This window comes from Sphaerodactylus townsendi, linkage group LG12 (assembly GCF_021028975.2).
Source record: "Sphaerodactylus townsendi isolate TG3544 linkage group LG12, MPM_Stown_v2.3, whole genome shotgun sequence".
NCBI lineage: Eukaryota > Metazoa > Chordata > Lepidosauria > Squamata > Sphaerodactylidae > Sphaerodactylus > Sphaerodactylus townsendi.
The window spans coordinates 19,742,984-19,767,228 of NC_059436.1; the positions used below are offsets into that span (position 1 = coordinate 19,742,984).

Below are 24,245 nucleotides of genomic sequence, written 5' to 3' on the forward strand. Positions count from 1 at the left end.
CTTCACTGCTGATGCACTTCCAGGATTAAAATCGGCAAGCAAAGACTGCCATCTTTACTTTAAAGATGCAAAGGTGCCAAGATCCATGGGATATCAAGTTCACAACTAAATGCTGCTCTAGCACAGTCGGCTTGTGGGTGTGTGGAATACATAAAGCCATATTTATAGCTCTGAAAACAGAGAGCGCTGCTGTGGAGTAATACTTTGGGAAACGCTTCTTTTGGAGCACATGGAGTAGCAAAATCAGCAAAATAACTCCCGCCTCCAGGCTGTTTTCACACAAGAAAATGGTCTGTGGGGGTAACACACCTTCCACAACACCTTGCAAGCATCTTTGGGCTCTCCTTTTATAGTTTTTGGAGGCAGTTCCGAACAGCTGCTGTGTGGCGGCAGGGAACACAATAAAACACATGCAGTTTGACTCTTTCCTTCTGCACATGCAGAATAATGCACTTTCAAACCACTTTCACAATTGTTTGCAAGTGGATTTTGCTATTCCGCACAGTAAAACCCAGCTGCAAAGTGCATTGAGAGTGGATTGAAAGTGCATTATCCTGCATGTGCGGAAGCGGGCTCAGTTGCAAGAAAAGTGAATAATATACCAGGCCAGACCCAGAGCTAATGCGGTTTATGGTGAGATTGCTGAGCTAGGTTTCAAGAAACCTGGGTTTAAATCCTTGCTCTGTGGTTGATTTAATTTTTATTCATTTCAAACATTTACTATGGTGCTCAAGGCGGCTTACACACATAGATACAACGCATGGAATAAAACTTATTAAAACATAAAACCAAGGTTTAAAAAGCACTCTCTGTCACTCTGCCATGAAGCTCAACGGAGAACCTTGGGCCAGACAATGACCAACTTTGCAGAGTTTTCAAAAGGATAAAATGGAGCCAGAAAAAAACCATGCCACAATCCCCCAAGCCCTTTGGAGGGAAGGCATAATACGTGACTGATATTTCCAGAACACAGCAATAGCCAGCACGTCGCAGCTCTTTGGCTCTTTTCCAGAGTTCTTTAATGAAAACCATTCCCTGTGGCAAAGCTACAGTGAACCATCACAAAAAGGCGACACAAGCGATTTCTTACCAGACTCCACTGACACAACGTGTGGACAGAGCCCGAGGGGCAATGGTAGACCCCTGCTGCATGAATCCGCCCACGGGAAACCACAGGCTGTTGCCAAGAGAATACTGGTTTACTAGCAGGTTGCATCTCCCTTGGGAACATGGGTAAGGGCTGTACCACTCGTAAGGTGTTAACCTACCAGGAGAAACACAAGACATCCAATTATACCTGTGTATAACTGAAAGTAGTAATAAAACTCTACCGTTTTGGGAGACAGCACTTGATAGTTATCTAATTGGCAGTTAATACCAAAAGCCTTCTAGTAAAAGTTACATGAAACTGAGGCCCCTTCCGCACAGGCAAAATAATGCGTTTTCAAACCAATTTCACAACTGTTTGCAAGTGGATTTTGCTATTCCGCACAGCTTCAAAGAGCACTGAAAGCAGTTTGAAAGTGCATTATTCTGCATGTGTGGAATGAGCCTGAGTCTAGCATTATTCTAAGACAGTGGTGGCGAACCTTTGGCACTCCAGATGTTATGGACTACAATTCCCATCAGCCCCTGCCAGCATGGCCAATTGGTTCTAAGACAATAGTTTTGGTTCCATTTCTGTCCCTAAAAAGGTACACAACAGAAGGTTGATGCATGGGCTTCATGCTCCTTTGTGATGGTTCTTGTCCCCCAGGTTTGAACCCAACAGTCAAATTCCAGTCAGAATCCACACATCTCAGCTGGGAATCTCAGCTACTGCTAATTCATGGCCTAATTTTAGTTGAGGAAAAAGTTCCCCAAAAATGCAGATATAAGTATATCACACCCAGTTAACTCTTGAAATATGGGGGAAGCTGAGCAGAAATGTAGAGAAATGATGGCTCTTAAGGAGATGTGAAGAAGACACAGGCTGACTTAGGAGGGTGCTGTTGTGGCATACTCAAATGAATAATGCATGGTGAAGTTGCTACTGACTTAGGGCAGTAGGGTTTTCAAGGCAAGAGATGGACAGAGGTGTTTGCCATTGCCTGCCTCTGAATAGTAACCCCAGTTTCCTTACTGGTCTCCCATCAATGCATTAACTGGGGCCCCAGTCCTGCTTACCTTTGAAGCTCTGAGGAGCTTGGCTAAACAAGGATAAACCTGCTATTAACACATACCTACCTGACTTGGGCTCCTTCCGCACATGCAGGAAAATGCACTTTCAATCCACTTTCAATTTACTTTGCAGCTGGATTTTACTGTGCGGAAAAGCAAAATCCACTTGCAAACAATTGTGAAAGTGGATTGAAAGAGCATTATTCTGCATGTGCAGAAGGGGCCTTACTGAGAGAGGACGGTTCTGTTGGGTTCTTCACTGGCATTTTATGACACCAGGTAAGAATGTTTAAACGTCTTAAGTTTTTTTTGTTTCCACAGCAGCTCTGATGTCAGAACATCACCATCACATGGAAGGGCCTTCCTATTTATTTCTAGCGGAATATCTTGGTCGGTGCATATGTGGGAAGGCTTTAGAAAAACACTGAGGCTGGTGGGATTATTTTTGGAATTTCTTCACTGTTAATAAAACCACTGTCAAGAGGTATTCTGTGTCCCTTAGATAACTGTGCTCAGAAATAGTTTGGGGATTAGCGGCGATGTTTTAAAACACAGGATTTTATACAGCTACTTCATCTCTGCCTGTTTTTGTGGGACTCCGAGAGAACAGTTATGTATCTCAAGAGGATCTTTCCTTTTTGGAGCGAGGGCTCTCCGCTAGAAATGCCTCATCTGGCTGACATTCGTCAGGTGTTACCTGAAGCCGCATATCCTCTGTGGCACGGATAAGTGCCGACGTATTTGGAATGCATCACTCTGGAAATGCATCAAGAGAAGTCATATCTCAATGTAGACAAGGCACAGTTGAGCTATCAAGTGGCTTTTAAAAGCCATACATTACAGTCCACAGACTTGGTTATGGCAAGGGGCTCAAGGGACCACAGACTGCCATTTTATAACAGTTCTGTGACTTTACAGCAATGTTGCCACACCTGTGAATGATGCTGAGGTCCCTGGGGTGTCTTTCACTTAAAAGATACAGAATGCTGCAGAGTGCCAGCCGTGCAAGACAAAGAACGACGACCGGGGTTGGGTGGGGGTCCTTGTTGGAAGGAAAGCTCATTTAACCCAATGCAGCAGGAAATAATGTAGATGACCCCTTCAATAACCCTCTGTGTAGTTCTAAATTAAGAAAAAGGGGGCTAGCCACTTCCCAGCAAGAGCTGTACATGAAGTGCAAGGTGAAACGGTTCAAAGAGCTGCAGTTTTATATATGCCAATGATCGACAAAGCAGAATCCAGGAGATTAATCCCTTCGGCATCTTGATCTTAAACGTTACTCCCCCTCCCTTTTCTTCTTTTTCAGAGACAAAGTTCACTTTTAACCTTCCTTCCTTCCAAAAGACTGCAATCCTGAGTATACTAACCGTATAAGGAAGATCTATTAAATGCACCAGGAGTCACTTCTGAGCAATTACATTAAATATGAGATTTACTAGCGTGTGTACAAGTGAACTCTCACTGGAACAAACAAAGTTGCTCAATTTAATCCTGAGCGTCGGAACCAGCTTGAGGTTCACATTACGCCAAGGTAATTTAAAAAATATCCAAGAGTAAATCTTGGAAGGAACAGGAAGGTTAGGCAATTTGCCAAATCATTTACTCCAGCGTGCCCCCACAATAACCAGTGGACCTTAGTGGGCATTATGGCCCAATCCACTGTTGGTAATAACTGCTCCAGCGCACACAGAAGACAGTACCCCATGAGCATCAGCTGAAGTGGCACCCATCCCTCCAGTCCTCTTGAGACACTGGGGCAAGGTGCCCGGTTGCGACAGGGATCACTTTCAGATCCTTTGCCACTGCCTGATGCAATGTAGGATCACACTATCCCACCGCTCCATACCTCAAATACATTTGCACCTTTCCAAAGCTTTATTGAGATTCCTGTGGGCATCACAGGAACACTTTTCATGAGCCTTATGTTAGGCCTTGGAGCAGGAAACACACAGATGTTATGCCTGTTCTCGTTACAAAGTCTGCTTTTGTTATTCGAGGCACTGATTAGGTGGAGAGTTGAGTTTCCTCCCCTAGGGAGAACTTTACAATCTTGTTCATCTGTTTCATTTTGATGCTCCAGGGAGGCTCTATTGTGGATGGAGATCCAACATCTGAAATGTTGTGGGAAATTCTTGGCTTATTTCTTCCCATCCTCATCAGATTAAGGATGACAGCATCCAGGTGGTTCCACCATATCAACAATGGGGTAGGTGCACCAAAGGGTTAGATCAATCCAACACTGCACCAAGTGCGTAAAGGTCCTTTAGAACCTGAGAAGTCTCACATGTCTTATAATACTTATTAAGAAAAAATCTCTTTGTTTTCCTTTACAGGTAACAATATACGAAAGTGCAGTCTAGAAGACTGTTCAAGATTATTAATAAAAAGAAATGACAAATGAATGGCTTCTTTGTGGTTTTCTAATCCTCCATATAAATATGCAGCTCCTAAGACAAAATAAATTCATATAAGTCCCTCTTAACAATCACAGCACATCACAAATAGCCACACAAAATAAAACCCTGTACCTGTTTGTGTTTTACAAAAACGAACCACTGCATATTAATGTGCTTTACAAAACCAAAGATTTGGCATACATAGTACAAACTGAAAAATATTATCCAGCTCAATATTTGTTATACTGGGCAATATAACATCCAAATAGGATATTATTTCTGGCATTTATTTTGTAGTTGGAGTTGCATACTTATATGGAGAATTAGAAAATCACAAACGAAGAAAGCATTAATTTTTCATTTCCTATTATTAATAATCTTGAACAGTCTTCTGGATTGCACTTTCATCTAATTGCTATGTGCAAGGGGAAACAAAGAGATTTTCTTCTTAATAAGTATTATAAGACATACGAGACTTCTCAGGTGCTAAAGGACCTTTCTGTGCTTGGTGCAGTGTGGGATTGATCTACCCTCCAGGTGAGACCTGGAGACCCCCCTGGAATTACAACTCATGTCCAAACCACAGAGATCAGTTCTTCCAAAGGGAAAAGGGATACTCTGGAGAGAGGGGTCTATGGTGTTGTAACCATGGAGGTCTGTGTTCTCCCCAGGCCCCATCCACAAATTGCCAGGAGTTCCCCCAACTTGGATCTGCCAACCCTCCCCCTCCATCCCGTTGCTGGTGAGAGGATCTGGCAACTCTACATCAAACTGACACCCTCTCTACATTGTCATCTTTCATTAATGATATGATGATGGAACCCAGCTTAGCCCCCAACCCACCCCCCACAATAGATCTGATGCCCAAACAGAGCCATGTGCTGTCTGTTTGCCCTTTACGGATGTTAATCTCCAAGTTTCCCCTCTTTAATGCTCCTTCTGGCCATGGCCAGTCCAACCCAAATACAAATTAATCTTCTTGGAAGCTGTTTCGCTGTCAGGGCTTACTGTGTGTGTGAGACTAAGCAGTTTGGGCATTTGAAAAAGATATACTGTTTGTATTTTAGGCAGGATGACACCTTTGGGTTACGAACTAGTGTGGCGTCTCCTTCTTTGGAGGTTTTTAAAGAGAGGCTGGATGAGCATATGTCGGGAGTGCTTTGATTGTGTGTTCCTGCATTGCAGGGGGTTGGACTAGATGGCCCTTGAGGTTTCTTCCAACTCTATGATTCTATGACTGCTTTCTTCCCGCAGTTGGCTGGGCTGACTTTGGTCTTGTCAAACCTTACAGAATCTCTGTGTCCCACTTCTGCTTTGTAGAGAGAGTATCCTCAGGCGTAACTAATTCCTGCTGAGTGTTCCTGGGTATGCTACCTTGCTTAATAATGTAATTACCTTATTGGATCAGACCAAGGTTAATCCAGTCTAGCATTCTTTGGAAGGCACAAGGTAACCCCCGTTATCAACCATTTGTAGACCATAATCTCCCTTCCTTTCCAGTGATATAATGTGACAATGCAGTAGACTTATGGAACAACTTTCTATACCAACTATTCTTGAAATATCACCATAAATGTCTTCCCCACACCTACGCGGCTGACAGTGAACCCCCACATTTGGTCTTTCCATGCAGTTCTTAGCAGATGTCAGTAGGTGGCACTGTGAGGATGGGGAAAAAGGAGAGAGAAGGCACGTTCTCCTTACCTGGCCACCAAGAAGAGGACACAGCTGACTGCGAGGTAGGCAAGTAACATGAAGAGCCAGACGCCAGGAGAAAAGGGATCCAGGAAAGAGAAGTAGCCAGGCTTACGCCCCTAAGATGGAGAAAGGGGAGAATGAAGATCAACATGTGCATTTATATTTAAAACCATGCCTTCGCTCTATACAGTCACGATCTGCGTAACAGTGCAGCGAGGAGGGGGAAATGGTGCAGGCAACCAAAGTGGTGGGTAGGTGGAGTCCCAGCATCTAGAGAAGGGAGAAGACCGCATGGGAGGACCTCTCTTGCCATCTTGCATCTGAGTTAAGCCTGGCGGACCAACCTTTGCGATAAAGGAATGGTGTCCGTTGCAACCTTCAATGTTTCCAAGCTGCTGACAGCGCCTTGGGCTCAGCCTGTTCACCATTTTGCATTTGCCTTACTCATCTTCTTTCCAGATGCACCCACTCTCTATGTTCTGCACCCTTTACTGCAGCTAAGTATCAACACTTGCTGGCAAATTTGTCAGTTCTTGACGCAGTTGCCAAGCATGCGGGCTTTCTAAACCAGTTGCCAGCTTCCTCCTCTGGAACACATGCCAACTATCAGCTGGCACGTGCCTAATACAAGGGACAGGGAGGAATGAGTCACGGCATGTTCTTGTCCTGTGCAAGATTTACAGGCAAGATGAACTAACAACACAGGAGATCTAAGCGCCCTCTAACGGAAAGCCATAGGTTCAGTGGATTCCGGGGAAGGTCTACAAATTCCACATGTGCTCCTTCCTGACCCCTGTTAGCTAATGAATGGCACCTTGGGAAAGGGTGGCCTAAAAATTGACTTAATAAATAATAAATTATGCCCTAAACCTTTTGGAAATAATGTCTCCACAAGTCACGGTCTCCACTGGCACAAAGGACCGTCAAGTCCATCCCGCAATCTCATTAGCGCATTCGTGCCTACTAAATCAAAGGGAAGCCCTGCCTAAAAGTACAGGCCCACTCTTAACTTTCGTGAGTAATTGTTACACAACACAATTTGAACCAAGTAAAAAAAGGAAAGTCAGATGCCAGCAAGTGAGTGAAAAGGTGGAATGTTTCGTCATGTTTCAACTTCTGCTCCCCACTCACCACCAAATATTCGTTATGTTATTTGGTTGTTGACAATAATAATAAGAGTTTGGATTTATGCCCCACCTTTTTCTCCTGTAAGGAGACTCCAGGTGACTTACAAGGTCCTTTCCCTTCCTCTTCCCACAGCAGACACCTTGTGAGGTAGGCGGGGCTGAGAGAGTTCCGAAGAACTGTGACTAGCCCAAGGTCACCCAGTAGGAATGTAGGAGTGTGGAAACACATCTGGTTCACCAGATAAGTCTCTGCCACTTGGGTGGAGGAGTGGGGAATCAAACCCGGTTCTCTAGATTAGAATAATGCAAAACTACCTTCACCCATCTGGGAATGCACATTGTTTCCCTCCTGTTTGTGGGGAAACCATCATTTGAGAATCAGGGAGTGTACGAACAACATCATGGCTACTGCTTTACCCGTGCGGAAATGTGGGGGGGGGGGGCAGTGGTCAAAGGCAGGAGATCAGTATTCAGTGCAAGCGCATAACAGGCTGCAAAAGGAAGCAAGGAGTCAAGGTGGAAGAACTTAAAACCTAAAGCAAACTCCCAGGTTCCTGTCCTGTATCAACAATGAAGACTTGATTCAGAATAAACAATCCTGTGCCAACAACCTTTACTCCAATAAGGAGCATCTCGGATTGTAATGAAGGACATGTTCACTGGAACAAAGGCAAACAGATGCCTGGTACTTTATCAGTTATTCAGGGATGTGAGCCTTCAGTATGATACATCTTTTATGAACAGGAATAGATAGATTCCTCACTTTCCTCCCAGGATTAGGGTCTCCTTCATAGAAGGGTATCTTGCATGTTTGCTTTCCAGAGAGAGAAAGAGAGACTATGGCTCACTCCGTCCAGTAGACAGAATCACCCTAAGAAAGGTTAGATTTTGAGACCTGAAGCTCCTTAAAGACCAACAATATTTTCAGGGTTTGAACTTTTGAGAATCAAAGCTCCCTTTGGAGAACCAGCATGGTGTAGTGGTTAAGAGCAGGTGGACTCTAATCTAGAGAGCTGGACTTGATTCCTCACTCCCCCACATCTGAGGGGCACCAGATGTGTTTCCGCACTCCTACATTCCTGCTGGGTAACCTTGGGCTAGTCACAGTTCTTCATCACTCTCCCAGAACTCTCAGCCCCACCCATATCACAAGGCGTCTGTTGTGGGGAGTGGAAGGGAAAGGAGCTTGTAGGCCACCTTGAGTCTCCTTACAGAAGAGAAAGGTGGGGATACATCCAAACTCTTCTTCCTCTTCAAGTAGACTGCAGAGAACAGGATATGTGTGTACCAAACGTGCATTCTTCTTCTTCTTTTCTCTTTTTTCTTTTGGCCTTTAGATCGGGCGCCTGTGTATATGTGTATATGTGTCTTACACAATCTTGTTATTTTAATTTATTTATTGTTATTAACTGCTGCTGATTTTAATGGGTTAATTTTATACTGTATCAATTGCTGTGGGAAACAGCCATGTTGTGAGCCGCCTCGAGCCCTTCGGGGATGAGGCGGCCTATAAATTTTATAAATAAATAAATAAATAAATTATGGTCAAGGAACAGGAGACTTCAGTTCTGGAAAACCACCTTCTCTCCCATCACTCACCCTACTGCAAATGGACCCAGGCCAAGTATGCCTGTCCAGAGTCCAAATGTTGCTCCGTAACAGGCCATTAGTTTTGAATGGGGAGAGGCTGGGGGCGTAAAATGGATGCTTCCCCCCCACCCTGCTCGGTGCAGTTCACCAGTCAGACACCCCATTAGAGCCCCTGTGTCAGAAATCCATACTTGATTAAATCACAGCAAGTGAAATTGAGAAAAATGACAGACCCATTTAAGCCTGCCTTCTTTGGTTACTTGTGATAAGAAAGACGTGTGTGGAACAGCAAATGGGTGGGCAGGCCAGGGTGGGGGCAAGAAGAGAAATGACAGGAAGGCATGGTTACGCTGAAAATAAAATGTCATTCAAATTGGGATAGGATGGAGATGCGTAGACAGTGTCCACGCAGGGAAATTATGGGTGGTTATTTGTTAGGAAATGTCTGATTGGCACAGCAGATTAACTGCATGTCAGCTGCATGTTTCCATGCTGAAGTATGAAGGGATCAGGCAAAGAATCAGCAAGTGGGTCTTTCACAGGGTTTTCGTCTGCTGTAGAAACCAGGTCCTTCAAGCAAGACCACTCTGATGAGTTACCGTGCCTTCCACTGCTAAATAAACATTTGCTGCTTTAATTAGTTAATTGTCACCATTGCTCCTACGCTGTTGACATTGATGTTAAGCAACAAGATCCTTCCTACATTAATCAAGAGTCTGGAGAAATAGGAGAGCTGGCATTTTGGGATGGGAGGGAAAAAGAAGGGAAGGGAAGGAGAGTGTGTGTGTGAAGTGTCATCCAGTCGCTTCTGACTCCTGCTGACTCTTCCAAACGTCCTATCATTAGAAGCCATGTTCAGGTCTTGCAAACTGAGGGCCGTGGCTTCCTTTACAAAGTCAAATCTTCACGCAACGTGTGCTTGGTGTTTGGAATATGCTGCCACAGGAGGTGGTGATGGCCACTAACCTGGATAGCTTTAAAAAGGGCTTGGACAGATTTATGGAGGAGAAGTCAATCTATGGCTACCAATCTTGATCCTCCTTGATCTCAGATTGCAAATGCCTTAGCAGACCAGGTGCTCGGGAGCAGCAGCAGCAGCAGAAGGCCATTGCTTTCACATCCTGCATGTGAGCTCCCAAAGGCACCTGGTGGGCCACTGTGAGTAGCAGAGAGCTGGACTAGATGGACTCTGGTCTGATCCAGCAGGCTAGTTCTTATGTTCTTAAATCAACTCAAGGTGGGTCTTCCTCTTTTACTGCTGCCTTCAACCTTTGAGGAATGGCGGGATTCTAGAGTGACAATGGGTTTTTCTGCACAGCTCATTTAAAACAGCTCATGCTTCCTCCATGGAGATCCACATTGTTTTTGCCCCTGAACAGTTTATTTCTGGCTGAAACGTTTTGAAAATGTCTTCAGTTGCTGTGTGATCTACTGGCTACATTTCCCACACTTCCCTGAACCTCCTCCTTGGCACCATTTTCTGTGCTCACTCCATTCCTGTTTATCTGCAGCATTTCTCTGTTTGTTCTTTAATGGGAGAGGGCAATATTTGAAACATGCAAGTATACAAGGAGTAGAGAATGCAGCACGAAATTGTGAAGAATGAAGCATCGATTTAACACAGAACTAAAAAAGGGGAAAAAATCACATAATGGCGGTCAGGAATTGTTTCAAGGGGGTGAATGCAAACAGAAGAGGGGATTGAAAACATTTTACAAACGCTTTAGGAGCTTTGTGGGAGCAGCAGTGGCATAGGAGGTTAAGAGCTCATGTATCTAATCTGGAGGAACCGGGTTTGATTCCCAGCTCTGCCACCTGAGCTGTGGAGGCTTATCTGGGGAATTCAGATTAGCCTGGGCACTCCCACACACACCAGCTGGTGACCTTGGGCTAGTCACAGCTTCTCGGAACTCTCTCAGCCCCTCCTATTTCACAGGGTGTTTGTTGTGAGGGGGGAAGGGCAAGGAGATTGTCAGCCCCTTTGAGTCTCCTGCAAGAGAAAAAGGGGAGATATAAATCCAAACTCTTCTCTTCTTCAAACTCTTTGTGAAATAAGGGCCAGTATTTTCCTACAGGCAAGGGGGGCTACATACCCCAGACTTCCAACAGACCCTTGCTAAGGGTGATCACTAGTCAAATCTATTGCTTTTTTAGGGGGAGGGGGCGTGATGGAGCTGGGTTGGGGGAAATCTGTCCTTGAGGTGGCACAATCTGGGAATGGCACAAACCCATCTGGGCCTGCCGGTGGATCCCCACCGGAATGCTCTGCTTGAGCCTCTGGACCTGGTCCTGCGGGAACTACTGACTGCTCAGGCCCTGTGTTTACAGGTCTGGAACCACACCTGTCCCCTCCTCTCCATCTGAGTCTCCTCCCCGGTTCCCCAGTCAGACCAGACTGAGCCATAACACTGACAGAACATTCTGTGGGATGGACATGTTGTGTGCATGAGGGGACATAAATGTTTTCAAGGATGAGAAATGTTTGCAAAGCAGGGGGTGGGGGTGGGACCTTGATGGTGAGCTCCCCCCAAGATCCTTAATTCCACACGTAGCAGAGGAAATGGAATTTTAAGTAGGTTTTAATTACTTGTTTGTTCTTGGCTCTGAGACGGCGGGCCACTGAGAGAGAGATGCTGCCAGAGCTCTGTTTGTATGGGTGAGGATGGTAGCATCTTTACCAGACGTGGATATCACAAGACGGAAAGGGGGACAGCGGATAATCCGCTCTAACTGTGGCAGCATTTTGTTTATATTGCTGCTCAACTGATGGGAAATCAAGAGCGTCTCCTCATTGCCCACGTAACATATGGAGCGCGCGTTGAAATGCAGAGCAAGTAGACAGGCAGGGGACCATTCAAAATGAATTTAATGCAAATATTCTAAACTCAGGGACACTTGAGAAAGACTAGTGACTTCAGGTGGGTGTACAGCAGCGTACAGCCCCTTGGGGGATGGCAAGGAAGGGCTGTTAAGACTAAAAAGCACAAGAGGGAGAGTTGGTTTTTATACCTCGTCTTTCTCTCCAACAAAGAGTCTCAAAGCAACTTACAAACTCCTCTCCCCACAACAGACACCTTGTGTGGGGTAGGTGGGGCTGCTAAGAGAGTTCGGAGAGAACTGTGACTGGCCCAAGGTCACCCAAGAAAGCTCCATGTGTAGGATTGGAGAATCAAACCCAGTGCTCCAGATGAGAATCTGCCGCACTTAACCACTACACCAAGTGACACAAACATTTTGAAAAGGCACAATAATCCAGTGTTTTGCTTTGGTATGTTTGTATATATTGAACAAATATATCTTTTGGTGATCCAGGTTTCTTTTTGTACAGGTTTCTCTCTGTGATACACCTTTGAAGAGGCCAGCCACAGATGCAGGCGAAACGTTAGGAACAAGATCCACCAGACCACGGCCACACAGCCCGGAAAACCCACCACAACCACTTACGGGTTGAATTTGCTCTAGAAGGCTTGCAAGAAGAGTCAATATTCTCATCTGCTAATTAATATTTAATTGCCTTAATGTTGCAACCACCTCTTGGCAACCTTTCATGGGGTCTTCAAGGCAAGAGATGTTCAGAGCTGGTTTGCCATCGCCTTTCTCACCATAGCAAGCATGGCCTTCCTTGATGGTCTCCTACCCAAGCAGTAACCATGGCCAACCTTGCTCTGCTTGGGTTGGCCTAGCCCTGTGGTGGCGAACCTTTGGCACTCCAGATGTTATGGACTACAATTCCCATCAGCCCCTGCCAGCATGGCCAACCAAAGGTTCACCACCACTGGCCTAGCCTATTCAGGCTGCTAATCTTATTTCCTGAGGGGCAGAAATTACACAATTTCAGGGTAACAGTTGAGAAGGTCTGTTTGTTGGTCCAAGCCTTTCCCACAAGAATGAGTCTTCAGAGCTTGGCCAGACTGAAATGGGAAGAGTTGCTCTTTGAGATGCGGTTGTGTGGTGGTGGGAAGTGCCATCAAGTTGTTGCCAACTCATGGTGACCTCGTTGAGTTTTCAAGGCAAGATATGGACAGAGATGCCAGCCTCTGCATAGCAACTCTGGACTTCCTTGATGGTCTCCCATCCAAGTACTAACCAGGGGGTTATTCCTAACTCTGGTTTGAGGAGCAGGGCTGCTTCTGGCCCCACCAGGGAGCCCAGCAACAAAGGGCTCTTGTCTGTTTCATGGCAACAAGAGGTCCTAGTAAACAATAACAACAACAGGACTAATCAACTGCAGCAGGAAGCAGGAACTGGGCCCTCACGCATCTATTCGCTTTCTGTCTTTTTTTTCATCTTCCTTTGCTGTTCAAAGTGAACCTGCTTTTATATTGATTTTTTTTCCCGAGCCATGACATTTCTGGCATCTTTCTCACCTAAGTGCAGCTCCGTTCAGGGGCAAAGACAGGATTAGTATCAAAACATTTAGTGTCTGACAAGAATGCCGTGTACATCTGATACTGCAAAGGGATTTGGGGAGAGGGTGAATGGATAGTTGGGTCAAGAAAAGATGCAGCTTGGGTCCAAAGCAGATATGGCGCTCGCCAGCACACCTAGCAGAGCTGTGGCTGTTCGTCTCCCTCTCCTGCCTCCCTCTCCTGCCTCCTACTCTGATGGACTTTGTTCCTTAGTTCAGGCTCTCAGGCCTGTAGAGGTTGCCTTAATCACACTGTTTGCTTTTCCTAACCAAAGTGAGAGGTGATTGGTGAGGGATTAAAGATCAGTGGGAGGTGAATGTTTTTCACATGGAAAATCCAAGGTTCAGTTCCCAACATCTCTACTTTAGATGGTCTCAGATCACAGGGCTACAAAAGGTCTCAGATGGTCTCAGATCACAGGGCTACAAGGCATGGAAGTACCAATGATCAGACTCAACAGACACAACAGGTTTATGTATTCAACAGACACAACAGGTTTATGCATTCAACAGACTCAACAGGTTTATGTATTCAACAGACTCAACAGGTTTATGTATTCCTGTGCCTACCACAGATGCATTTTGAGCACATTCACCATCTCAAGTCCTGTCACCCCTGGACAACAAGATCTGAGTCTAGTAGCAGCTTACAGACCTACGAGATTTTCTAGGTATAAGGGTTTGAGAATCAAAACTTCTCAGACCTGATGAAGGAAGCTGTGACCCTTGAAAGCCTATACCCTGGAAAATGTTGTTAGTTTTAAAGTGTGGTGTTGTGGTGAGGAGCAGGTGCATGGTGAGGACCAGGTTTGATTCCCCACTCCTCCACATGAGTGGAAGGCTCTTATCTGGTGAACTGGATTTGTTTCCTTGCTCCAATACAGGAAGCCTGCTGGGTGACCTTGGGCCAGTCACAGTTCTCTCAGAACACTCTCAGCCCCACCTACCTCACAGGGTGTCTGTTGAGGGGAAAGAAAGGGGTTTGCAATTCACCTGGAGACTCCTTACAACAGAGAAAGGTGGGGTATAAATCCAAACTCTTCTACTGAACTTAAACCTTGCTTTCCTATGGTAGACTGACTTGGCTACTCATGCGCAACTGTCTTCCACTGGAGACCTCTCTTAAATCTGCTCACTCAGTCATACACTCTTCTTGGGTAGCTGAGATGCTGGCAGCCAGCCATGCTTATGCAGGATGTTAGAGGGTTTTCTGCCCTTGCAAAGTTGTTATACTGCTTGTAATGCTTTTGTCTACTAGCTGCTTCGAGTCACTGTGAATGGTGAGAAAGGCAGGGCCATAACATTCCAGTGAAGGTATCTGAGAATGCCTTCAAGTCTGTCTCCATGGAAAGAAGCCCTCCAGACTGCCAGAGAGGCCTGATATCGAACAGGTGGCATGGCCATGAGGGACAAGAACAAAGACCTCTTGCATTTCAAATTAGGGGCAGGGAGGGAGAAAATGTCCCTATCAGTCAGTCCTAACTGCTCTCTGGTTCTCAGTGAACGTCGGCGTGCAAATATTTTTTAAAGACAACACATTCTAAACGATGCCTCTTACCATGTGAACTCGGTAGAGAATGCTGATCCCCAGAGTCATGAATGGTTTTGAGAAATCAATCACCTTCTCCCGCTCAGCCGTAATCGTCAGTCCGGCGACTGCTAAATCAGCTTTCTGGAAACAAAAGAGGAGAACACAGAAAAGCTCAAGAATGCTTCTCAGATGAGACCAGGATAGGAAGCAGGCTGGAAGCACACTAAGGGGATAGGTCCCTCTGGGCTGCGTCCTCAGAGGTTAGGTTTAGCAAAATGCCTGGGGGAGAGGGCTTTTTTCCAGAACTTATACTTTTCTCACGGCATTGCCAAATAAATACACATAGGCAGGAAGAGTTTGGAGTCTGGAGGAGTAGAAATCTGAATTTATATCCCACTTTTCTCAATTTTAATGAGTCTCAAAGCGGCTTACAAACTCTTTCCTTCCCCTCCCCACAACAGAGACCTGGTGAGGTAGGTGAGGCTGACAGAGTTCTGAAGAATAGTGTGGTAGATCAGAGAAGTCCTGCAGTTTACAAATGCTGGTGAAGTGCGACTTTTCCCCTGCCTGTGCAGGGAAAGTGAAGCAGACCAGTGTGTATTTGCTTCCTCTCTGTTTTCCACTCCTCCCCACTTCTGCCCATGCAGCATCAGTGCCACCCATTCTCTGCTGGCATTTCTGCGGGATCTATGGGGGTTCTTTTTTCTTTAATTGGGAGCAGCAGTGGCGTAGGAGGTTAAGAGCTCGTGTATCTAATCTGGAGGAACCGGGTTTGATTCCCAGCTCTGCCGCCTGAGCTGTGGAGGCTTATCTGGGGAATTCAGATTAGCCTGTACACTCCCACACACGCCAGCTGGGTGACCTTGGGCTAGTCACAGCTTCTCGGAGCTCTCTCAGCCCCCCCCCCACCTCACAGGGTGTTTGTTGTGAGCAGGGAGGGGCAAGGAGATTGTAAAGCCCCTTTGAGTCTCCTACAGGAGAGAAAGGGGGGATATAAATCCAAACTCTTCTTCTTCTTCTTAATGCTTTCAATCTATCGCAGGAGCCTTTCTTAATGCTTTCTTCATATTTAATCTATCGCAGGATCAATAGATCATCAAAACAACTAAAGAAAAAGAAAAAGGCAGCAAACAATAAGCCCAGTAAAAGAACTTGAAAGAAAAAGAGGCGGCAAACATGATAATTAAAAGGTCTTGAAAAAGAAAAAGGTGGCAAACCACCTCCTGAGCTGGAAGCATCAGGGCTCAGAGAAATCAATAGGGTCCATCCTTGTGTGTAAATACAAAGGGACGCCACTGCAGAATTAACAGCTTCAGGGTAACCACTGCATGCATAAAGGGCCACACTCTCTTCCCTGTGCTGTCTTAGCAACTGTCTGCTCAAACTGCCAAAAGAATAAGAACATAAGAGAACATAAGAACTAGCCTGCTGGATCAGACCAGAGTCCATCTAGTCCAGCACTCTGCTACTCGCAGTGGGCCACCAGGTGCCTTTGGGAACTCACGTGCAGGATGTGAAAGCAAGGGCCTTCTGCGGCTGCTGCTGCTGCTGCTCCTGAGCACCTGGTCTGAGGCAGACTCTTGGCCTCTCAACATCAAGCCTGCCTAACTCTGACTGACAGCTGCTTCACAGGTATCACTTGTTAACAAAACCTTTTTACAGCAGAGATGTTAGATGGAACCTGGGTTCTTCAGCACTCAAGGCATTGAGTCACGGCCCCATCCGTTAATTTTTACTACCCCTTGATTCCATATTTGCTTGATTGCGAAGACTGCAGTCATTATCATAAGTCACAAACCTGAAAAGTAGCTGTTATTCTGGATTAATTAAGCTGAAGTAAAGCGTTTAAAGCAGCCACCACAAACACTGATTCACAGGGCCGATCTCGAAGGTTAAGCACCTCTCTGAACAATCAGGTTAAAGTGCGGATGGTGACAAGCTGTTTGTTATTGATGGGCCCTGCTCATCGACAACCCTTGATTATTCAATCCACCGCATCTTGCCGCCGAAGCCCTCTAACCTGCTTCGTTTTGCCCTCAACTGCTCTATGCCATCTTAACCAGCGATGCTCTCGTATTGCTAGCACTACAAAAATGGGGGAATTCTTTGCCCAAGATAAGTGATGCTTATAATCTATATCAATTTTCCATATTAATGTAATTTTTTTTAGGAAGGGCAAGCTCAAGTCTTATCAAATCAGAAGCAATCCATGATGAAAGGACCAGTAATTTATGGAAGAGGGTTAATTGTAGTTTTTAAAGCTGTTCTACTGGACCCTGAAACCAAATCTGGTAGCCATATAGAATGCGTGTTAATACCATGCCCTGATAAGCTTTTAAAAGTGCCAGAATATACTGAGCACCTTTCACACAGAAACATTTCCTTGAAGCCAACTGTGTTAAATCTACTTTCTGCTTAAGGTATTTGATGTGTTTAAACCACTGTAGCTTGGATTGGAAGACTATTCCTAAGTATCTAAATTCATTTGCTTGTTGGAATTTATGTACACCAACCAGAGGCGTACCCGGGGTAAATGGCGCCCAGAGACAAATTGTCTCCAGGATGCCCCCAGGCTCCATCCCCCACTGCCCTTGACCCCGCCCATGTCACCATGGACATGGGCAAGGTCTAGTGTGCCCACCTCCCCCCCCAGACTCCCCCTGCTGGCTGGGGAGGGGAAGGAAGGGAGGGGGGAGTCCAGGGTGGGGTTGAGGGCGCTTGGAGGCACCAGGAAGTCCTGCTGCCTCGTCATTTTTGCATGCCTCGACTGACACAGACGGGTCGAGGCACTCGAAAACGACAAGCAGCAGGACTTCCTGGTCACGTGGGGGGCTGATTTTGTGCCCCCCCACATGACCAGAAGAGTGGTGCCCGGGGACAAGGGGTACCCCTTGTCCCTAGGTAGATACACCACTGACACCAATTGTTCACATTTTGTTGGGTTTTACAGCAGATTTGCCAATGGCCAATCTCCTCTGAATGTCTCCTGCCTTGAAAACCCTGCTGGATTCAGATTCAGAAATCAGATTCAACTTGACAGCAACAAAAAATCCCAACCATTTCCATATCCCAAAGGTGCTCAAAGCAACATGCAATTCAAATCAAATGGGCAGTTCACCAAAGGCTTAAAACCACCAAAGAAGTCCAGGAGTAAAAAAAATCAGCATCAGCAAACAGGCACTCTCCCTTCTCAGCTCAGCTCAGCAAAGGTTTGGTCCAGAAAGCCTGCAGGGATGTGGCCACCAGTACCCCCAGGACAGTGGTGGCGAACCTATGGCACTCCAGATGTTCATTAACTACAATTCCCATCAGCCCCTGCCAGCATGGCCAATTGGCAATGGCCTTCCTACAGATCCCAAACACTCACATTTCAGTTAAGATGGATCCATAGGACAGCCCTGCTTATGGCTCAGTGACAGAACCTTTGCTTGGCACATAGAAGGTCTCAGGTTCAATCCCTGGCATCTCCAGTTAAAAGGACTTGGCAGGAGGTGATGTGAAAGACCTCCACCTGAGACCTTGGAGGGCGACTGCCAGTCTGAGTGGGCAATACTGGCCTTGACGGACCAAGGGTCTGACTCAGTAGGAGGCAGCTGCCTGTGTGTTCACACGGTAGGTACCCGTAGGCCTTTGGTCTGATCTAGCAGGGCTGCTTTATCCTCAAGAAAACGCTTTTGGACAGAACATATTCCCAGGACTCAAAAATGAAGAAATAACATGGTCGATGAAATGTGACCTGTCCTCCAAGATGATGCATATTGAGAGCCAGCGTGGTGCAAGTTGTGCAGGTGGATTCTAATCTGGAGAACCAGGTTTGATTCCCCACTCCTCCACCTGAGTGGCAGAGGCTTATCTGGTGAACCAGATGTATTTCCATACTCCTACATTCCTGCTGGGTGACCTTGGGCTAGTCACCGTTCTTTGGAACTCTCTCAGCTCCACCTGCCTCACAAGATGTCTGCTGTGGGGAGAGGAAGGGAAAGGAGCTTGTAAGCCACCTTGAGTCTCCTTACAGGAGAGAAAGGTGGGGTATAAATCCAGAGTTTTCTTTGTCTTTGCAGTGGGATGTGGTGGCTGCTGCTGCCACCATCCCCTTCAGCTAAAAGGAAACTGCAGAAGCTTCCACCCATAAATGAGATGCACCCTGTCTTCGGCTCACCCACCGACGGAGGAGGAGACATTGTACTCTTGATGAGAAATAAGAGCTGTCAACGCGCCATGCAAATTAAATTTTTAAAAAACTCTTTCCAATTTAATAATCATGTAACTCGGATAAGGATTTTAATTTTAAATATGATTTTATTACTATCGCTCTCTTCTAATGACTGTGAATTGCTTTCTCTTTTTGAAAAAAAGCTGGATGGCACCGTGCCACCTCTCTCGCGTAACAGGATGACTTGCAAAGGATGCGGTGGCTGTAGCGTTTCAGAAAAAGGCTTGTAAATATACTAGCTTAAAACTTTACGGCTTTTTGCTGCCTGGACTCCATGCTGGAGAGAGGCTGGTAACAACCATAAAGGAAGGATTTATCACGCAGGATACATAAGCGGAGTTGTAAACGTGCTCTGGCAGAAATGTTGCATCTGCCTCTTGCTCAGCTGAGCACCGGATCTTACCGCGGTTGCAAAATTTTCATAAAACCTACTGAATCCATCCCGGTTTGACAGCAGCCTGCAAAAAGCTGTACCTGGTTATAAATGACATTCCAAAAAAGAAGCTGTAAAAAGCAGACAGAGTCACGGCAGAGAAAACAGAAGTGTCGACTTGTGGGAATATCTTCTTTATTTCCCCTCTCGGAAAAGTAAAATAAAGTAAAAATTAGCTAAGAAAGAAAAAGTGGACTATACACCAGGCTGGCACACGGGTCAAGGCAGATGCAGTATTTTACACTTGAGCAAACTGAGGCAGATAAAGAGGTCACCTGGGACTTGGGTCTTTGAAGGAGGACAAAGGCAGTTTGGGCAATGGAGAAGAGAAAACTTGTGCATGAATGGAATGACCCAGTTTATCCAGAGCTGATCCTAACGCTTATACCTTGAATCACAGAATTATAGAATCATAGAGCTGGAAAAGACCCCAAGGGCCATCAAGTCCAACCCCCTGCAATGCAGGAACACACAATCAAAGCATTCCCGACAGATGGCCATCCAGCCTCTCTTTAAAAACCTCCAAAGAAGGAGACTCCACCACACTCTAAGTTCCACTGTTGAACAGCCCTGACCATCAGGACATTTTTCCTGGTGTTTAGGTAGAATGTCTTGATCTGGTCCCTAGTTCCATATTAGCATACTCTGTATTTCCTGCCCTCTTCTTAGCAAAGCAGAAGTACATACTACCTAACAGTTTTTCTTCATAACATTCTGGATAACAACCAGAGAAATTGACAGGCTTCCTTGGACTCGTGGAGATGTGTCTAGGCTGCAGTGCCTGGGTGGTCTTAGCCATAGGGCATCTGGGGCAGCTGCTCCGCCCCCAGATTGTGAAGTCACCAATTAGTCATATCCCTGCCTCCCCAATTGAAGGGGAAGGAAGAGCAGGCAGGGGTCATAATTAGCCTGCCCGCTCCGCACCCCTGCCTTGCAAGGGGTTGTGTGCAAGCCCTCATTTGGACCTGGGATGGCTTAGGTTTGGGGAGGGAGCAGGCCACTGTGGCAGCAGAAGTTCTAGGGCCCCATCTTGGACTTGTGCCCAGTGCCCCAGAATCACTAAGATTGCCCCTAGTTTTACAGCTTCCCCTGGAATGCACTCTTTGGATCAACATAGGTGTAAATGCCACATTCTTGCTATCCGGCATTCTCAAGCAGGAAACAGTTTAGCTGGAGAAACAGAATAACAGCCTCCCCCTCCCATTCTGAAAGGCTTTCCCCCAAGGTTGCTGATTCTGGGTGCCACATTAAATCCTTCTTAGCCTCTGTATATGGAGCAGACATATAATAAGAATTCTGAAAAGCAACTCGCCTGTGACAGGGGATTAAAGGAACTATTATTTTTAAGCATCGGTTCTGGAGACAAAGAAACACAAGCATCCGCATACACAGAGGCTGTGCACAAAGAGCTGCCCTTTCATTCCCCCCGCACACAACAGTCAAAGACCCAGATTTTTCTTCTGCAGGTGAGGGATCACTGTTATTCAGCAGGGTCAAAACATCCGCATCAGTATTTAGGACAGGAGGCCATAACCGCAGCCAGAGCAGATGAGTATGATGGGATGTGCTGCCCTTTCTGCCGGGCTCAGCATGCACGGCAAACGGCACAAAATCGGCTAAGGAAGCACGCAAGTGGAATCAAGCGCGTGAATAGCAACAGGGCGTTTGGCTCCGACTGATTCGGCTGCAGCTGTTAATTATGGATGGAGCTGCCAAATTGAAGCTCATTCCCACAGATTTTCCTTGGGAGGGATTCAAACCAAAGCAGAGGTCAGTTTGGTGGGGCGCATGAGCAGAGGAAGAGTGGGTGATCCGTTCTGGCACGTCTGCTCCCGGCTTAAAAAGTGCAAGTCGCATTTGGCTTCCCGACACTGGACTTTGTCACAGTGGTTGACTGTCGTGCTGACCCCGGATTTTGCCTGTTGGTTGAGTATGCGTGACATTTAGGGCAAAGGTACTATTTTTGGCAAATCTCTATGTCTGGTGCTTTAATTTGACACCTCAGTCATATCTGCAGAACACTCAATGGCTGGAGAGTGACATCTGCCCAGCAACTTGAATTTTTATTACATACAGATGCCGCAACTGATTCAAAATGGCCCTGAATATTAACCCAAGGTTGTCCAAGAGATGAGAGGTCAGCAGAGGTTTGGCTAGCACACCTGGGCTGCATGAAGAATCTGGGGATTTACAGGAGAGGCAGCCATTTTGAACAAGGGGTCTGCCAAGGCTTCTGCTATGCCTCCCCAGAGATGGCTTTGAAAGGTCAGTAGGTCTAGTGGGAGGGGGGGAGTAGTTGAAATGTGTCCATCTGCCCTGAATTGTGGGTTCCAACAGACGTGTGGAATTTATTCACTGGCTCAGGGCTTTGGTCTATCAACATTCTTTTGTAGAAAAATCAAGTCAAGAGGGAAATTTCAAGGACCAGGAAGCATAAATAAGTAGAAACAGTATCTCCCAATGCCTCTCAGGCAGATGATGGCTGGAATTAGAAGAAAATGCTCCCCACATCAGAGGCTCCCCTGACAGACTGCTGTCTGAAATTAAAAGCATGACCCTTCTTGGCTGCCATTAGATGCCGATGCCGTCTCCGGTTCAGCATGTGCGCTCCCAAGATGCAGCAGGGCTGTTATTAACGGCGGAGGCCAAGGCTGAATCCCACAAACTCGGCGATAAAACAGACTCGGAGTGAAACTGCGAGGACGGCATCCCAGCGGATGATTCTGCTACGAAGCTCGTTCAGACTCTAATGGAGATGAATGGTCTTTGATGACAATTGAAGGGGACAGCCTGTGACTTGGCAAGAGAAGACCTGCTAGACGAGATTCCTGCTGCACTTAGCACCACCCCAGGGGCCATGTTTTGAGACTGTTCGGGTGCTTCAGGGCATGTGATGGAAACAAAACCAACTCAAACGCCTGGCAAGGTCGGAACGGTTAGGTCCTTGGAGTCTAGAGTAGGGAAAGAAGCTGTCGTAAGTCCCATCCAGGCTTGGAAATACTAGAAAGAGAAGTGTGAGGATTATATCATGCATTGCTCTTGCTTACAGAAACCACATTGCTCATCTTAGAAGTAGAGTTCTTTGTTGTTTTGCAACGTTGGCACGTACCTCATGCTGCCGGTGTGGCTTATGGGGGAAAAAAGACACATGAGCTGCTTCCCTCTGGAGGCTGGATCAATGGAATTAATTATTGTAGTTACCCCAAAGGAAGACAATCCTAAATATAAGATAATGATCTCGCTGTTAAATGGTGAAGCTCACAAGGCTTATAAGTGTTACTTGCATGTAAATTCAAGATGGCCTGTCTTTTTCTGAAAGGCGTGTGTGTGTGTGTGTGTGTGAGAGAGAGAGAGAGAGAGGGAGAGAGAGAGGAGGCAGAACTTAGTCTTTCTTTCAGATAAATAGGGATGATGGAATTTTACAGATGTTTGATGCAACTCCTGTCCTCATGCTATGCATTATGCATTCTTAATGCTTCCCCCCCCTTTAAGTATAGGCCATAAGTGCCTTGACCTGGTAGGCCTAGGATAGCCTGACCTTGGAAGCTAAGTAAGTTAGTCCTGGTTAGAATGAGGATGGAAGATTACCCAAAAAGTTCAGGATTGCTGCTCAGAAGAAGGCCATGTCAAAACACCTCTGTCCAGCTGTTGCCTAGACCTGGATGGCTCAGACAAGCCCAATCTCATCAGGAGGGGGCTGGAACAACTTCATGAGCTGGGATGGGGGTGCTGGAAGGCATGGAAAATTGGGACCCCCCCCTTTTGAAAAATCATGGCCAAATTGTGTGAGTGCAAAAATGCACAGCCATCATATTGATAGAGGATCCCATTTCACCAACTAATGTACTCATCAGATACAAAGAAGAATCTAAAAGGCAGCATCAACAATTATCTTCCAGCAGAGGCGTATCTAGGAAAAATGTAGCCTGGTGCAAAATCTGAGTTTTCCGCCCCGCCTCCCCCCCCATATGGGCAGCCGCCCTCCCCCACCATGACCAAACAACTTTTTTGCACCAGGCCTTGAAGTCGGAGTATGGACCCGGGGGAAAGGAGGAGGGGTGTGAAGGGCACCCCTCACAAGACTAAATGGCCGTAGCCCAGGGATATTTGACCCCATATGACCCCCTGGTTGGTACGCCCCAGTCTTCCAGCAGCACTTCCCTTTACCCAGACGAGTAGTCATGCAAGGATCCCAAAGCCGCCTGCCCCAGCATCTTCTGGGCTCCTTGCCTTCATCTGCAAAGCACAATTAGCAGGAGTGCCCCATATTTGAGAAGGCGCTCCTACATTTCCAGGGTCAGGAATCCAAACTTCAGTCATGCAGACTGCAGACAAAGTATTCTGGAGGCGTTCACCACATTAGGAAGTAGCTTATACTAATGCTTTCTTGCCCTCTCCCCTCTGGTTTCTGTTTTGGTTCAATTTATGCACACAGAACTAAAAAGCAAAAGCCGATTCACGGGAATCCTAGCTTGCTGAGTTTTGCCGAGGACACGGTGGGGTAATTAACAGCTGGCTCAGCTGGAAAGAAAGAGATCGTGGTGAGTCTTTTTGTTATCTTGGCGAAGTCTGTTACACTGGATAAACGCTGCAGGTTGCTGCAGCTCTCGCTTAAGAACAAACACTTCCCTATTATTTCATGCAAGAGATGCTTCTCTCACTGTTCAAATGCAAGACAAATATCATTTG

The 24,245-nt window shown here is 46.3% G+C and overlaps 1 protein-coding gene across 2 annotated transcripts in view; it reads right to left on the reverse strand.

Moving 5' to 3' along the window:
• Positions 1 to 24,245, reverse strand: part of GRIK4 (glutamate ionotropic receptor kainate type subunit 4) — a 449,540-nt gene that overhangs the window by 22,574 nt on the left and 402,721 nt on the right. For both annotated transcript variants that reach the window (XM_048512834.1, XM_048512833.1), the window contains exons 13-15: positions 14,938 to 15,051; positions 6,261 to 6,370; positions 1,091 to 1,264 (exon numbers count right to left, since the gene is read on the reverse strand). In XM_048512834.1, coding sequence (XP_048368791.1) covers positions 1,091 to 1,264; positions 6,261 to 6,370; positions 14,938 to 15,051 — 398 coding nt within the window. The remainder of the gene's footprint in view (positions 1 to 1,090; positions 1,265 to 6,260; positions 6,371 to 14,937; positions 15,052 to 24,245) is intronic.